At 33.2% G+C, this 17,432-nt stretch overlaps 4 protein-coding genes across 5 annotated transcripts; 2 read left to right on the top strand and 2 right to left on the bottom strand.

The window, feature by feature from the left end:
• On the bottom strand, positions 1,801-2,836 carry LOC105167595 (cytosolic sulfotransferase 5-like). The gene has a single exon (XM_011087367.2). The coding sequence runs from the start codon at positions 2,823-2,825 to the stop codon at positions 1,854-1,856; it is 972 nt and encodes a 323-aa protein (XP_011085669.2). The 5' UTR covers positions 2,826-2,836; the 3' UTR covers positions 1,801-1,853.
• Positions 9,010-10,506, top strand: LOC105167517 (proline-rich extensin-like protein EPR1). Its single transcript, XM_011087284.2, has 2 exons — positions 9,010-9,387; positions 9,472-10,506. The coding sequence occupies exons 1-2, from the start codon at positions 9,228-9,230 to the stop codon at positions 10,416-10,418; spliced, it is 1,107 nt and encodes a 368-aa protein (XP_011085586.1). The 5' UTR covers positions 9,010-9,227; the 3' UTR covers positions 10,419-10,506.
• LOC105167515 (serpin-Z1C-like) lies at positions 11,831-13,395 on the top strand. 2 transcript variants are annotated; one of them, XM_020696482.1, is made up of 3 exons: positions 11,831-12,311; positions 12,498-12,727; positions 12,950-13,395. In XM_020696482.1, the coding sequence occupies exons 1-3, from the start codon at positions 11,922-11,924 to the stop codon at positions 13,296-13,298; spliced, it is 969 nt and encodes a 322-aa protein (XP_020552141.1). In that variant the 5' UTR covers positions 11,831-11,921; the 3' UTR covers positions 13,299-13,395. The 2 variants fall into 2 exon arrangements, with proteins under 2 accessions (XP_020552141.1, XP_011085584.1); XM_011087282.2 differs by having other exon boundaries at positions 11,832-12,311; positions 12,498-13,395.
• On the bottom strand, positions 13,408-15,026 carry LOC105167516 (U3 small nucleolar ribonucleoprotein protein IMP3). Its single transcript, XM_011087283.2, has 4 exons — positions 14,820-15,026; positions 14,600-14,707; positions 14,361-14,435; positions 13,408-13,880 (listed from the first exon to the last, which is right to left on the bottom strand). Exons 1-4 carry the CDS (start codon positions 14,951-14,953, stop codon positions 13,649-13,651), a joined length of 549 nt encoding a protein of 182 aa, XP_011085585.1. The 5' UTR covers positions 14,954-15,026; the 3' UTR covers positions 13,408-13,648.

Raw genomic sequence — 17,432 nt, 5'->3', positions numbered from 1 at the left:
CACCAAAAGGATAAGTTTCTCTCCATTATCAAGCGGTCATGAAAGGAATGTTTTCAAATCCGGATCCATATCTAATGATGGGTATACGCATGCCATCCCTGCGAAAAGACCAAACTAACCTTCATTAAGGGTATTTTAGTCATTACGCGATCAGGATCCACGTGCTTCATAGCGGGCGGGTCGCGCAGGACCCGACCCGGATCGTACAGACTGACCGAAGACCCGGACAATGACAGCCGTTCGATCAGAACACACACCGATAAGATAAGGCCACGTGGCCCAGTACTTGACGTACAGTTGTGTTTTATAAATAGACCCCGATACGCCATAAATAAGGTAACTGTTGTGCATTAATTGAGCTCGAACTTTGAGATCGCATACATTTCTCTCGATCAACCTAACTTGAACGTCGGAGGGTCATTGTCGGGGACGTGCCCGACGAGCTCATGGTTCGTGTTTTATTCTCAGGGGACCCAAAATCTGGTTCGGAAGAGTTAGTCAATCTACAGTGAGATCGTCTTAGGAGATCGAATAATTTGACCCGAATCAATATCTGAATTACACAATTAATTAGGTCAGCTCATTCATCAGTTTGGTCTAATGTTGTATTACAAGATATATAGGTCAGCAGGAGCTTTAAGGATTCGCCTAACCACCACCTTGCCTGAGAAAGGCGTGGCTTGGCTTGGCTTATGAGCGGCTCCAACTTCACTGGAGGAACAACTCTCTCTCCCTCTCTCTTTCTCACACACTAAGAATATTTGACACTAATAAAATATATGCTTTCATATATTTAATATTTTAGAATTTTCATATTTTGTTTGCTACATATTATTCATATATCATAAAAAAAATATAAATCTAATTATTATGATTAATTCATAAAAAAATATTTGTTTGACAATCATACAAGTTTATTTATTATGTATTATGGAGCATTTATGTTACTTAGTTGAGATATTATTGAATTAAACGTTCAATTTTTCTGTTAGTATTCAATATTTTAATGATATGAGTGACAAATATTTATAAAAAAATATGAAAAATACTATTCGAAATAAATATATTATTTTTAAGAAAAATAATTTATTATCAATAAAAGACAAGTTCAATATTAAGCAAAAATGGTATCTTTTTAAAATATGGGAACAAAACGGGTTCACTCCTCCATGCGAGGACACCTTCAGAAAACTCTCTAACATTCTTAGGTACCTTCATGACACATTTTTTACTCTCTAGACATCCCCCTCATATCTCTCACACCTCTCTCACTCTCTAAACATTTTGTAAGAACTCTACAATCATATTATCACGTGTTCTTGTACTTTTCACCAATATCTCAATTTTCAATTACATTTATTTACCTTTTGACTTTATTCAATCTTAAATAAATATTAACTTGGATTTTGGAATGCTGGCGCCTTTTTTACAGGTCTATCCTTCAAAATTTGCATTCGCTTTAGCCCAATACTTGACCGATTGTCCAAAATCATTGAACTCATACATTTTTTGAACGCATCACTAATAAAGAAGTACCAATTGCTTAGATAATAAATACTTGCATTTCTATTAACTATATACTTTTACTTCTAGCACATATTATATATATAACTGAAAAATAAAAACAAAATTTTAAAATATAAAATATGTATGAAACATTAAACATTAAGAGGATGGAATTGAATATCTTATTGCCTCTTCTATTCAACCTCATATATTGATAAAAATTATGTCATCAGTTATATTTAAAAAAAAAAACATTTAATGCACATGACATATATATTTAAAATGAATAAAAGATACAACATAATTATAATAGAAAATTCAATCCAATTTGGATGGTCCCATATGACCTAAATCCCATACATATAACCACAGGCATGAAACTTTTCCCTAGTAACACCATCTATTTTTGTAATCATCTTGTGTTCAAGGTAGTTCTTGTGGTCTCCAACTTCACCTTTCCGGAAGAAAGCACTGTAAGGCAATGGAAAAACATTTGGCAGCTCATTGGATTTGTTCACCTGTTGACTGCTCAGAGTCTCAAAGCTGCACATTTTCACAATTTCATCAATCTTCTCTTCTCCATTCTCACTTTGATCAAATGGGCACCCCAAGAATTCACCCAACTTTCTGACATGAAACTTAGGGTTTTCCTTCAGCTCCTCATAAGTAAGAAAATACACCTTCTCAGGCCTGTTAAATCTTTCTTGTCTGTAAGCCAAGACATGATCATAGTAGGGCCCGAATGGGACAACCCCTCGGCAGAACTGATCAACCGCAACCTCCATCTCCCATTCATCCTTCTCAACAACGCTGGATTTCTGCATGAAATGCCACAGTGAAACGAGGGTGTCCTTGGGATTTCTCGTCACATACACAATCTTACAGTCAGAGGAATCCAGGATATCTCCAAGAATCTGGTACGGTAGGTGTGTGGACAAGATTCTTGCTTTTTCGGGATCTTTAACAACAGGAAATTGTGGGGTTCGGGTGCTACCAATACCACCCACCTCTCTCCATTTCTCAATGTAAAGATCTGTTTCCAGAGATGGGATTAGCTGGTGTGGATGGTTAAGGGTTAAAGGGTGGTTTGCATGGCATGGAGAGGGATGAATGATGGAGTGGAGGAGAGCTTTGAGCCATGTGGTGCCTGTCTTGGGGAAAGAAGCTAGAATTACATCTCCGGGGAGTGGTTTGAAGGTTTCAACAACTCTCTTCGTGGCTTCAAGGTATATTTGTGTAAACCAGAAGCCTCGAAATTTGAAAAGGAATTCATGCCCACACCATTTTTCTCTTTGGGGAGATGAGTTGATTTCATTCATGTTGTCCAACTCTAAGGTTTTTCCAATCATATTGAGAAAGACCCTCCTCCATTCTTGGATATATATATGGAAAAATGCAACAACTTTTATATAATATTATAAATGAACAAATTATCCTCTTACGAAAAAAAAAAAAAAAATTTATTTTCTTATATTTTTTAAAATGCATTTACCTCCCTAAATTTTTTAAATGAATCAATTTATCTCCTTAGATAGGGAGATAAATTGCTTCATTTTAAAAAGTACATGCAACAAATAATTATTTTTTTTGTGAAGGGATAATTTGCTCATTTGCAATATCATAAGAGATAAATTGTTATTCACCCTATATATATATATATATATATATATATAGAAAGAAAAGAAAACTTTTGCATTTATATGTTATGTGAAGTCAAACCAACTCTCACAATGAGAAAATAGCTTATAACAACTATCCAAAAATTTAAATCAGCGTTGAGCTAATTAGTAAATAAAAATTGTTGTTAATTTATATTATCAAATATATATTTTAAATAATTCATTATTATATTCTATAGCAAGAAAATTTTCATCCCTAAATTTATTAACATGTAAATTTTTTATATTAAATAATATAAATTAACAATAAAAATTTTATTTACTCCATTTAGCTATTCTCTTGTAGCGCCGTCTTTCTTTTGATAGACAACGCATCGAGGGCGTAGAGAGGGGACATCATCGGATTTACATCCACCATCATTAATTTGCTAGTTGGGTTCATGCAAATTAACAATGGGAGTATAAGATCATTTCTAGACATGTATGTTATGCTCTCTCATCAAACGTAGTAATTATGAATTTTTTTTAATCCAAATTAAATTTTAATGAACTAAATTAATTATAGAGCAAGTGTATTGCACCTGTCATGTGATTGAATCATTTTTCCTAAACTATACATCAATCACACGATAAATGTATTGTATTTGTTATATAATTAATTCAAATTTGGCCGAACCAAATTCGATTTAGAATTTTTCATAATTATGACATTAATACTATATATATATAGGATTGGTTCATCATCAATGCAGGGTTAGTTCATCAATAATAATCTGCAACTTAGCGAAAATCCTATGCTTGTAGTTGTAATTATGATACGGTATACAAATTGCTATAGCGTTAATAGTATTTTAATTTGATGTCTTTTTAATTTTTATAATTTCAATATTTTTTTCGTCTGAGTTCACCTTCACAGACGAGAAGGGTGAACTTCGACGAGAAAAATAAATAAATCGTGAAAACTAAAAATACAGAATCGAAATACTAATTTAAAAGTTATAGAACGAAAATCCCAAATATTAAATCAAGGGACAAAGAAATGCATTGAAGATAAGTGATATAAAATATTTATATTTTTAATACATATGAAAGTAACAAATATTTAATTTGAATTTTAGATAATTTTTAAAACTAAACTCTGAACATATTTATAAGTTAATAGAAGAATTGGGTGTTTTTCAACAATATTGTTTCTCATATTTACAAAATTTAGATAACAATATTGTTTTTGAAAATATAGAATTGGCAGTATATTATGAATCCAACCTGTTGGATCCCAGATTGGGAACGAGTCGGATTTTAGGTCCACAATAATGAAATTCATTGCTGTATAGATTAATAATGAATTTAGCAAGAATTCTACTTATTAATTAACTTAATGCTCAAAGTTGCGCAGAAAGTCGGATCGGCTTAGAATCGGTACGGATTAATCCAAAAAAATCAAGTCTAGAATCGACCCACTACTATTCTGGTAAGTTTTAAAGGCGGTCCTGGATCTCTAAGTGGGCCCCAATTAGATCCATTTTAAAACCTAGACCCAGTTCATAGATCGGCCCAATTGATGCCCAGACCAAGCATAGGCCAATCACACTTCAAGCTTGGATGATAAACAATTACTGAAAATTATAATTATTTTATGAAATATATAAATAATAAATTAAATCGCACAAAAATGTATATATAGAAAAATAATAGTTAAGAATATATAATAAACTCAAATAATAATTTGACTAGCAAACTTACAATAATAAATTTAAATGATAATAGGACTTAAAATAAATTTTGAAATAAAAAAAACAAAGAGCATTAATGACATAAAGTACTAAAAATTTAAAACTACAACAAGAAAGATAAAAGTTTTTAGAATTTAAAGGTATAAAAAAAACTATTAAAATAGTCAACTTAGAATAATAAATAAAAATTATATATCATCCATTATTTTTTTTTTAAAAAAAAGCGCGCCGGACCAACTACAACAAGAAAGATAAAAGTTTTTAGAATTTAAAGGTATAAAAAAAACTATTAAAATAGTCAACTTAGAATAATAAATAAAAATTATATATCATCCATTATTTTTTTTTTAAAAAAAAGCGCAATAGGCCCGACCCATACCTGTTCAGGATCAGGTGCTCCTAGGTTATTGGGTTGGGCTGATCCCAAGTGTTGATTCCTAAGATTGGCCCAAGACTAGCCCAATTTCAAGCAAGCTTGAGCCAAACCAACCCACTTTTTTTATTGGTTCAATCCGATTCTGAGTTGGGTTAGTGCAACTCGACCTACTATACATCTTGAACTTAATGCTTAGTAATTAGCATCTTTCAACCATTTTTTGGTAGTATAGTGCAATATATATATATATATATATATATATAGAGAGAGAGAGAGAGAGAGAGAGAGAGAGTTAGTTCATACTACAAAAAAATTAATTATTCCCTATATTATAAATTACCACGACTTAAAAAATTATAGTAAATTAATATATCTAGCATAGTCAAGTAAAGCTGATGCGAAAATTTAATTTAACCATGGTTAATTAACATTCGTTATGGTTTTACCTATAGACAAAATTTTTGTCATAGTTGTTAGCTTTGACAAATATTTTGGTTTTACTTGCAAAAATAATGACTAAATGTAATAATTATTATGCAATCATAATTAATTAATATTCACCATAAATTTTTACTTTTAACCATTGTAATTAACCATAGTGTAAAATCATATTTATTTGATTGTCATCAAGGATCATTCTATACATGTAACTTTAGCTTGTTAGGGGGAAAATGGATAATTATGTGCACAGTCCCTAAAAAATAATCAAATTGTACAAATGACTCCCGTACTTTGCATAATTACACTGTCACTCTCTTGGACTACAGTTTTGCCCAACATGACACCTCTTGTGATCCAAAAAATGTGATGTGTTAGCACAAAAGAAGAAAATACCATTTTATCCTTTTGATTTTTCAGTCATTATTTGAAAATATTTTTTGGGCCAAATATATCCTTCTGTATATGTAAGAGGGTGTATTTGATATTCTTATATAACTGAGGAACCTAAATGTAATATACTTCCATAAACTTGATCAACTTTCAGTGCAACTTATTTCTTATTTTACTGATTTTTAATTTTAAAGAGAACTTTTGAATTAAATTATATTTTTAATTTATTATCTAAAATTTTTCAAATTAAAATTTTCATACGAAAGGAGGTTATTTGCTGAATTATAGGGTAAATATATCTTGAAATTAGGTTTAACTAATTACACAAACACCTTATGTACTTTGCAAAATTAAAATTACACCCCTGATGCGGTGTCAATGTAATTTACCTCAAGGGTATTTATTTAAGTTTTTTGTTCGCAGGGAGGTGTTCATGTAGTTAATCACAATTAATTGTACTCTCTGGGTGAATTTGTAATTTTGGAAAAGAAAGAAGGTGTTTGTGTAATTCAGTAATTTTGTCATACTTATTGTCTTCTCAACTTTTACTTTGTGTTTTTAAATAAATAATTAAGTATTAAACGAAATACATTAGTTAAATAATTAAGTATTAAACAAAATATGATTAAAAAATTTAAAATACTTAAAGTATTAAAAAAAATATAATTCAAAATTTTATTAATTAGTTAACTAAAATTTTTCTTTCTTCTTTTCACGATAATATTTATAACCGTCTGCCTATTCAGACTTGGTTACGATTATCTCGCAATCACCCTATGTTAATTCATATTGCTGGTATGATAATAAGGTTTAACTTAATCAACGAAGCTGAGCCTATGACCTTAAAGTCATGTGTCCGAACTCCACTGATGTATGGGGTTTATTACTATATTTTAATTGTAGGTATCATTTTACTTTAAATAGTAATTATTGATCAAACAAGTTTTTTGATGTTGATGATTAGTTATATAATTTATTATAATTATTGATAATTATAATTAAATATAAATATTTAATATTAACAGTTATAATCAAATTTATTTAATATATAATAGTAAATCGCTCTCACTTTAAAACAAAAATTGACATGACGTGTACATGGCATGCAACATATCATTTTTGTGTAAGGTAATGATACATAATAGCATTTGATTTAAATAACTTTTTTAATTGATGTCATATTAAAAGAAGTTATAATTTATTACTATTCAACTTTAAATTTAGAAATGAAATATTTAAAAAAAAAATTAGATTTATAATTATATATCCAATCAAATAAAATTCATAATTTTAATCCAATTCATCCAAACATAGCATTAGAGAATATTTACTATATAAAGTATATAATATTTCTTTTATTGCAGTTCTGTTGGCAACTATATAACGTGAATTTACCATGTATTAAAGAGTTGTCATGAGAATGTAATCTAAAATTTTTATTTTTATTTTTATTAAAAATAATATATTAATTACAATAGTTTATTTCGATATGCTGATTAGTATTTTAATATAATAAATAGTGATAAATAAATTATAATAACTCATATAAAATGATACAAATATTTATATGTGGATGATCTGATGGTTGGGGCATTGGTGGGTGGGGGGGTGTTATGTGAAATATATGATTGTTGGAGTATTTGGTTTTTTATTTTGTTTAGGAAAAAGGAGAGTGAACCCGTGAAGATGCCACGTGAAATTATGAGTCCATTTTGTTGAACCCGTGAAGAAAGAGAATTCCGTGGACAAAACTATCATTATCACTCGAATATTTGCGGGACAACTACCACAAAATCAATAAAATTCTGAATCCCAAACAATTATTATTATAAATGTTACTGCATTTTGTTGGATACTTCACTTTTATTTAGTACAAGGCCTGTGGCTTGATTAAATTTATTTATTTTATAATTAGCTGGAGTTCGATTTAGTCGAATTTAATGACAGTATTACGATAAGTGACGAAATTATGCCGAAAATAATGATTTAAGAAAGAGGAAAATATAGTTGCAAAATGCAATAGTTACGTGTCGATGAGCCTTGCTGATCGATTCGGAAGGTTATGAGCTTGAATTCCATAAATATGGATATATATCAATTTTAATATAATAGTTTGTTTTTTTTTTTTTTGTTAAATATATAAATTCGTCAGTTTAAATAAGACTAACTTAGTTGGTGAAATTGAAGCTCCATAACGTTAGAAGTCATTGGTTTGAACTCCGGCTTATGCGTGGGATGTTCTTTCTACTGAATAGTAGGTGTTGGTATTTGCATTGGTTTGATTTAGTCTATTTGATATTATTGATCATAGTATGACTGTTGTAATGATTTGTTGGATATTGATATCCGATAGAAATAATTGTAATCAATTTATTTTAATTAATAATAATGTATTATTTTTGTTATAAAATATATATATATATATATATAGCCACAATCTGGGTTCTTTTTATATGAATTGAATGTGAAAACATGGTGAATATAGATAATTTTACGTTAATATAATATAAGTTATTATTGATGGAGGTATATCCACATAGTATAATATTTTATCATAAAAAAAGAAACCGAAAAAATGACACTTGTCTCTGACCTAAGTAATGGAAGAAATGGGATTTTGGAGGGGATGAGAAGATCATGAATTTTGTGCCAACTATAAGAGTCTCGTGAACCAACTGGGACCCCAACTGTCCCTTCACCCAATTCTCAACCAAGAACTTCACTAATCAACAAAACTACTAGAAACTAGGGTTTTTCTTCTTTTCTATTTTTCCTTTTTTTTTTTTTTTAAAATTAGCCATTGGTGTAATTCTTGAATGGACCCGATGCAATTCATTAGTTAGCATCGTACGGTCATCATTTGATCGGATGCAGATGGTCCGAGTGTGCTAGGTATTTCAATGTTTGATTTGCCTGTTTGCTACCAAGGAAGTAAGTGCTGATAGTTTGCAGTTCACTTGTTTGTCCATGATTGACATTAAGAGCCTTCCTCTCTCCTAGTATAAAAAAGGGTTTTAAGCATCCCATAAATCCCTATCTCAGACAATCACAAAAATACAACACTGACCCTTATAAGAGAGACCAACCCTTTTGCTCAAAATTTCATTCTTCAGACATATGTAGGACAAGACTTTGAGTTTCTAGTCTTTTGGAGTTTCAAGAATGTCTTGGTTTTGGACAATAATTTTTCTCTGTGTTGCATTCACCATCTCCTCAGAGGGTAAGCACCACAAGAAGCATCCATCTGCTGTTGTTGTTGGCACTGTCTACTGTGACACATGCTTCCAGCAGGATTTCCCTAAGGCCAGCCACTTCATTTCAGGTGATTTTCTTACATTTTTGTCGGATCCCATTTCAGTTTAGTACTTAGACATCAAAGTTTGATTCAAGAATTCTTCTCCCTCAGGTGCATCTGTTGCAGTAGAATGCAAGACCACAAGCTCAAAGCCGAGTTTCCAACAAGTGGTCAAAACAGACAAGAATGGAGAATTCAGAGTCCATCTCCCTTTCTCTGTCAGTAAACATGTCAAGAAAATCAAGAAATGTGCTGTGCAGCTGATCAGCAGCAACGAACCCTTTTGCGCCGTGGCAGCCACCGCAGCCTCGTCGAGCTTAAGTCTCAAGACAAGAAAACATGGGACGCATGTTTTCTCGGCAGGTTTCTTCACGTTCAAGCCACTGAAACAGCCTGAAATATGTAATCAGAAACCGAGTATCAGTAGTTTCAAGAATCTTGAAAGTGCTGACAAGCCATCTGTCCTAAATCCTAATGATCCCTTGTTTCCACCACCACTTCAAGATCCTTCACCATCAGATCCACCGACCGGAAGACGGTACCTTCCACCGCTGCCGCAGCTGCCGAACTTGCCGCCTCTGCCTGAGCTGCCCCGGCTGCCTCCACTCCCTGTAATCCCATTTCTGCCACCAGCAGAGCCTAAAAAGACTGCTACTAATTTTAAAGCATCAGAATTGTCGAACCACGAGATTAATCAGCCCAAGTCTTTGTTTTTTCCACCAAATCCACTCAATCCACCTAGTCTTTTTCCTCCAAATCCTCTTCTGCCACCACCTTCTCTGATTCCTCCGGTTCTTCCTTCTCCACCACCGTCAATATTCCCTCCGCTTGTCCCTTCTCCTCCGCCTTCGGTATTACCTCCGCTTTTCCCTTCTCCGCCTTCGCCACCTTTCTTCCACCTGCCGCCAATTCCAGGGCTGACACCATCTCCACCGCCGCCGCCACCGCCAGTGTTCCCAATCCCTCTGCCTCCTTTTCCGTTCCAGCCGACCCCTGGCTTCCCCGGAGTGCCACCGGCGGGTGATGCTTCTTCACCATCAAAAACAAGCTCCCCTTGATTTTGCAGTTACATATATAGCAGCCATGTATAATTACACTGAACTGATCATACTTGCAATAAAATCAGCAACTTCATTACTTTATTTCCATGTTGTATTATGTCTTTACTCTGTCTGCATGTATTGAAATTGTTGCTGTAAGAAGATCTCGGATGTGAAACATAGTTCATATGTGGATTTTTAGGACCTTAATATAGTTCATAATGTGGATTAATCTGGTAATATATATCATGATATATAGTGTTGATCTTGATTATGAAGTGCTTCGTGCAAGGTTTCTGTATGCTGAAGAGAGAAGCTGGCTAGATTCTTGAACCTTAATCATCTAAATTGAAGGGCTAAGAATCTTTTTGCAATAGCTTTTGCTTTGAATAAGTTGTAATAAAAGTTGAAAAGTTAGTTGTGTAAAAGTTGAGAATGTTAAGAAAAAAATGACAAAAAGTTATGACTTTTGTCTCAATCGAGATTCATTTAAGCAGCTTCAAAGTATAATAATAATAGAAATTTCTTTTTCAACAAAAAATTAATACGCAATTAAATTCAACTATTCCCAACACTCGTGATTTGTGGTTCAGTTACTATATCGCGTTGATAGGAACTCTCAATCTGACATTCGTAGAGGGCCTACCTCTCTTGGCAACTTCAATAGTTTCCTTGTGTAAGAGAATCGATCAACTTACGCTACTGCCATCTCTTTAGAATAATAGCTACATGGCATCAGATTATCGTCTGTCCCAATATAAAATGTTAAAGAAAGATTGCTTAATGCCTCAGTTTCAACCATCTACTCTTAACTACGTAAATGGATCTGACAGATAATATACTCTAAAAAGGGATAATTACACTCTCTTCTTAAAAATTGGTATATTATATGTAGATTTTTTATAATTTGAAAAATTACGTCAACACCCAATATATTTGCTTATATCTAATAAATAGGTCTCTCCATTAGTCAAAATTCATAAAATTTGCTGAAATGAACAAAAACCTCGAATACAAATTGATATTTATCCCTGATAGATTTATTGCACATCAAATACATCTTTTTATAACCAAACTATCCCCATACGTTTTCACATGTTAATCTACATGAGGAGGTATATTTTCATAATTATAAGGGTAGTTTAGTTGAGAAAAATTTTATTTTATCTACAATAAGTCAATCGAAGATAAATATTAATTTTCATTCAATTTTTTTGCTTATCAGCAAATTCAATCAGTTTTGACTAATGGATGACCTGTATGTTAATGGAAGCAAACTTCAAGAGTACTAAATTTAATGTGCCAAACTACTAGGAATACTACATGTAATTAGATCAAACATTAAGGGAGGAAAGTGTAATTATCCCCATTATAAATGAGGAACAACCACCTCAATACTAGAGTCAACAAAGTAAACCATCCATAATCAATATACATGATTCCGCAGGATAACATATTATAAATGACTGCAATCAGACACTGCAAAGATTGTCATGACTCGAACTCTCAACTCACGAGACAATGAACATCGGTTTCAACTCAAGTTTCTGCCTTCGGATAGCGAACTTGGTTCTGCAGGAAGAAGCTGAAAAAGGGTCGAATTCAGTACTCTCCCCCTTATCTTTCCAAGTATTGCTGTCCTTAGTTGCTGCAGGTTCGACTGGCCGGACTCTGGAGCAGTTTCTTTTGCATTTGGGATCTGAAAATCTTGACAACCTTAAGTTGCTCTCTTCAAAACTTGTTGCCCTTTTATCAGTGCGCAGAGATGATACGAATCTTGCTGCGGGCCCTTTGGTATCATTTGCTAACGGAACTTGGGTTGATCGTTCTTTGGGTCTGAGATTTACGTTTCAATCAATGGCTGAAGAGGTTTTCAAAACTCAGGTGAAAGAGGTTGATTTTGCAAATAAGGTAGGCATTGTTGCCTGGTAATTTTTATCACTGCAGCTTCAATCTCATCCTTATGTTATAGCACAATTTCTGTTGGGAACAGCTGAGTTCTACATGATTTCTGTCGTCTTTTATAGTATAAGAATGATCCATCAGGATGACTGTGTTTCATCTGATTCATCACAATATTTGCTTGTGTTTTTGAAGGCCGATGAAGTGAGAGATGAAGTAAATTCATGGGCTGAAAGTATCACTGGTGGACTGATCAAAGAAATCCTTCCACTCGGATCTCTAAACCAGGATACTGCACTTGTCCTTACAAATGCACTCTACTTCAAAGGAGCATGGAATAGGATTTTTGACACGACGAGGACCAAAACTATGATTTTCCACCTTCTCAACAGAGAGGAAGTCCGTGTTCCCTTCATGACCAGCAGGTGTAATGAGAAACATCTTTACGGGGAGAACAGTGAATACAAAATTCTTCAAATGCCTTACCAAAATGGCCAAGATATGCGAAAATTTTCTATGTATTTCTTTCTTCCAGCGAAAACTGATGGATTGCAAAACCTAGTTCAAAAGTTCCGTTCCAATCCTGAGTTCTTCAGTCAAAACTTTGATTTAAGAGAAGAGGAACTGACTGAATTTTGGATCCCCAGATTCAAGTTCTCGTATGAGTTTGAAGCATCAAGAATTGTCAAAAACCTCGGCCTAGATTTGCCCTTTACAAATCTTGCTGAGTTCAACGAAATGGTGGATCCCCCTTGTAGCAACAGACTCTGTATTTCTAAAATATTTCATAAGTCGTTTATTGAAGTGAATGAGGAGGGCACAGAAGCAGCAGCCAGCACTGCAACCACTTTTGTGCTCTTTTCTGCTACATTTCCCACAGCAAGTTTTCGGGCTGATCATCCTTTCATCTTCATGGTAAGGGAAGAGGCTTCAAAGGTTGTCTTTTTTACTGGGGCTGTTCTTAATCCACTTGAACAGATGACTAGCTCCTCCTGAGGATTCTTGAATTGTGTTATTATCTCTGTGTAGTTGGTTGATTTGTATGAATAGTGGAATTCACTTTACAGAAGTTATAGTGAATTGCATGAAGAGCTTTCTTGATCACTTCCATGCACAATACTATAGGCACTGGCATAAAATTGAGATCACATTTGTTGCATTGATACAAAAATGTGGATACCAATAAGGTATTGATACCGGCAAAGCAATATCATAAAAAAATACAAAAGATAAAGGATAAAGTATGTAAAAAATATAAGAACTCTCAAATTCTACAGAACTGCTATCCACAAATCTTGCTTGCAAGACAGGAACCCATAAAGCCATCCCAAGAAAGCATTGAAGTGTTAGTTCATGGCATCATAGTCATCCAACTTCTCGTTGTACTCTAAGACCTTCCTCCTAATCTTTGAGGTATCCACCCATGTAATAAAGTCTTCCATATTCCTGGTGACGAGGAATGCTGGGTCAGTAACAGTATCTGGCCCTACGCGAATATGACCCTGTTCGATATATGTAACAGCTTCTTTCAAGTGTTCTGCAAACTTCAGCCGCACCAGGACCGTAGCAAGCCTACGCCTGAAGCAAATAGAAAGACACCAAGAAAAGCACACTTAAGATCTGATTTCACACTATTTGTGGTTTCTTTAATGACAGATTACACATGTTGGTGCTATTTCTGTGCCATCACTTAGTGCATCGATTTTTTTCCAACACAGAATGACTAGAAACCAAGATCTAGGTCCTAAACAGTATTTTGCACGAACCACTCATATCATATTAGCATTTGCAATACTACTTCACTGAGAATCCAAGCAAAAGAGTCGCTCTAAGTTTTCTTCATGCAAAATCATTATCTTCTCGTAGATTACTGTAATCAGAACCCCCTACCTAGAGCACTATTTAACCCCATATGTAGAATCAAAAATTTTAATGTCTTGAATTTATAACTGGACAACTGATGGTTTTTCTTAAAAAAAATTGGATCGGAAAGACAACTAATGGCTTTGTTTATAAAGAACATCTTAGCAATAACCTGCACATTAACACCTGACTTACCGGCAAAAGGATGATACTGACAACCGTTCACACAAAGCTAAACTTTTTCGGGATGGTATCACCCCCATGTTGTACCTAAATTGATGGAAAATCAAAAGAGAAAACTTTTAAAAACAAATTACAACTCTCCCTCATACTAATTAGTAAATAAAAATAACTCCAGTTGAAAAAACCACAATAATCTATATTTGGAAAAGTATCAACGATTCCAAAACTGAATTTCCAATCCTAAAACTCACAGCTTTTCAATAAGTGCATCAGTCATCTCAATTCGAAAAGGGTCTCTCGGATCCATCTGTTTCAGTATGTTCACTAGCTTCTGCACCATTCTACACAAACTCGAATACCTAAACCATTACAGCAATTCATCTCAAAACATTATCAGTCAAACTTCACCCACACTCAAAAGCAACTAGGCAGCCAATTACATGGATATAACCAATGGGATTTGAAATTTACTTTTTGTAGTCGTCTCTGCCGGTAACGTGATAGCGATGAATTACTAGGGACTCCCTCTGACCCCCTTCTCTCTTCCATTCCAAGAAATTAACTTTCTTTAAAAGCTTCTTCTCATGAAACTTCAGCTTCCTCATCTTCTACAGGACAAAACCTTACACTAAAACCCTAGAAATTCGGAATCTGAATGCAGAGAGCAACTAGCGCTGTTCGAGATATATTTTGGGCCATAGAATGTATAGAAAACTTGGGCTCAACTAAGAAGCCCAATTTTCAAGGAAACATAGCCCAATGCCATGGTGAAAAATCACATGAGCTCCATTTGTTAAGGCAAATTATCTTTTAATGTGATCAAGAAAGTTATTTAATTTTCTAATTACATTAAGTTGTCTTCAAATTGATGATAAAATGAAAAAAAAAGTTAACCTAAAAGTTTTTAATCTAAAAATTTATTAAAATAAAATGATGTAACTCTAATATCTGTTGTCTTGGTTCAAAAGGTACTTGTTAATTTGATATATTGCTTGTTTAAAAAAAAAAAAAAGGAAAAGAAAAGAACTCTATGGCTCTTGACCAATAAGGGTAAATTACAATGAATCATCCTAAATATATTTTGTGGTTTAAAAAAATATTAAAATTCTTTTGATTTTAACGTCTATTTAATAACTAGCTCGTTCTGTTAATTTATTAAGTTTTTTGTAATAAATTAATTTATAATTGCCTTCTAGCCTATAAAATAATTTTACTTATCCTTTAAAAGAAAATTATGGATAAGTAGGGTATAAAAGAAATTTCACCTTGTTAGCTTTTTCTACAATTCTCCAATTTTTCTCAAAAAAAAAAAAAACAACAAGAAAAAGAAGAGCAGAGTTGCTATTTTCAGACCTCTATTCAAGGATTACATAATTTCATCAAACATCAAAAAAATTGATAATTTCTCAAACAACAGTAAGATATTTATAATTATATCAAAACTCAAGAGAGCTAATTTTAACTAATCCATAATTAATTATATGGGAACTTATGGTCAATTTTCACAAACTACATCTATCTTTTGTATAATTACATAAACCACCCTAGATAATCAAAAAGCGAGGGCTATTTGTGCAATAATATTGATATTTTTATAATGTATGTATAATTATTCAAAAAATAAAGATAATTTGTATAACTGATATTGACGATTCTAGTATATACATGTATAATAATTCAAAAGATAAATGATTTATATAAACAAATCATAAGTCCAAAGATGTTAATATAATTATCCGTAATTATATTGTAGTGTCCTGTGAATTGTAGTGCAGTGACGTGAAGTTGCAATGAGTCATGTGAGGTGTTTGTGTTCCATCTACAAAGGTGCATTGATATCCATTGTTGAGGGTGTGAAATCCTTTGAGTAAATTTATTTTTTATGTTTATCCTTTGAATTTAAATAAAAATGTTAAAATATATCTGATATGGAGATGTATTCTTGACTGCAAACAGTTTAGAAACATCCCACAAACCAATACAGCAGAACATTCACAATGCCAAAGCCAATGCCAATGCCCTGAAAATTTTCAAGTGTACAAAAGGACATTTCGGAAAAATCCCTGGATATATTTCTCCAAACTACACATTATAGCATCAACCTGTCAGACACCAAAACGTTGATTTGCATCTCTTGTAAATATAAAAAAGCAGAACTATTCAGTCCGTCTGTTCATCAGAAAACCTTCAAACTTCATGCGCAACTGTTGCAGAAGGCCAAACATCCTAAGAAATAATCTTGGTGCACTTTCTACAATGCAATACTGAGAAACAGTAAACGTTCAGAAACATCCTACACTTGTGTTTGGTACTTTATTTTATCCTTTCTCTCTTTTCCTTATCTTCTCCTGGATTCAAGAACCAACCTTAGCTTAAGTCAAAGGAGATATAAGCATCAGCTGAACTATCCAGGAACTCCTCGAAACATCAGTCACATGGGCTGATCTTGAGGTCCTCGTCTGTCAACTATAATACATCATCGGTAAACAAGTCTAACCCACAGTCACTCCTAATTTTCAGTAAAAGGTTTAGCACTATTTAGTTGGGAAAGAGAAAAATGTGATTTGGGAGAAATCTATTAAATGTTTCAAATCATATTTGGGGGAACAGGGGAACAAAAGCATTCCCCTGAAACAACAAACATAGCCCAGATTTTTCCTCTTTTCCCCCTTGTTTCAGTTCCTTCACAAAAAGCTTAAACTTGCAACATCTAGTTCTGCCCCTTCCCCTCTGGAAGGCATTCTAAAGGTTTTCCATCAATCTAATAACCATTTCTCTAGTCAAACAACATAGCACTGATATACAGCCACTGCATATAATGTCTTATCTTTCCATAAGGCTGGCAATGGCATGTAGCCACCCAAAACGACATAACAAATTCAACTTCGGAGTTACATGCTTGGAAATTCACAAGGTATAAGCAAGCACAGACAGGAACCAAGGCAAGAGACATCCGATCAAATCATCTGCTATTAAAAATACCTACATATGCTCAGAGAATTTAATCAAAGTATCAAGGAAACACTAAAATATCTCGAGAAAATGCCAACACCAGTTTCAGCATGAATCAGAATAGAGGTAAGA

The sequence above is a fragment of the Sesamum indicum genome, linkage group LG8 (genome assembly GCF_000512975.1).
Source record: "Sesamum indicum cultivar Zhongzhi No. 13 linkage group LG8, S_indicum_v1.0, whole genome shotgun sequence".
Classification (NCBI taxonomy): Eukaryota; Viridiplantae; Streptophyta; class Magnoliopsida; order Lamiales; family Pedaliaceae; genus Sesamum; species Sesamum indicum.
This window is presented reverse-complemented; position numbering and strand designations above follow the sequence as displayed.

Excerpts from the sequence above, each read along its gene's own strand:
- LOC105167595 (XM_011087367.2), bottom strand. The coding sequence starts at position 2,825 with ATGAATGAAATCAACTCATCTCCCCAAAGAGAAAAATGGTGTGGGCAT.
- LOC105167517 (XM_011087284.2), top strand. The coding sequence starts at position 9,228 with ATGTCTTGGTTTTGGACAATAATTTTTCTCTGTGTTGCATTCACCATC. Across the intron at positions 9,388-9,471 it reads GGCCAGCCACTTCATTTCAG|GTGCATCTGTTGCAGTAGAA; the intron begins GTGATTTTCTTA and ends CTTCTCCCTCAG.
- LOC105167515 (XM_011087282.2), top strand. The coding sequence starts at position 11,922 with ATGAACATCGGTTTCAACTCAAGTTTCTGCCTTCGGATAGCGAACTTG. Across the intron at positions 12,312-12,497 it reads AGGTTGATTTTGCAAATAAG|GCCGATGAAGTGAGAGATGA; the intron begins GTAGGCATTGTT and ends GTGTTTTTGAAG.
- LOC105167516 (XM_011087283.2), bottom strand. The coding sequence starts at position 14,953 with ATGAGGAAGCTGAAGTTTCATGAGAAGAAGCTTTTAAAGAAAGTTAAT. Across the intron at positions 14,436-14,599 it reads GATGCACTTATTGAAAAGCT|GTACAACATGGGGGTGATAC; the intron begins GTGAGTTTTAGG and ends CCATCAATTTAG. Across the intron at positions 13,881-14,360 it reads TCAGTATCATCCTTTTGCCG|GCGTAGGCTTGCTACGGTCC; the intron begins GTAAGTCAGGTG and ends TATTTGCTTCAG.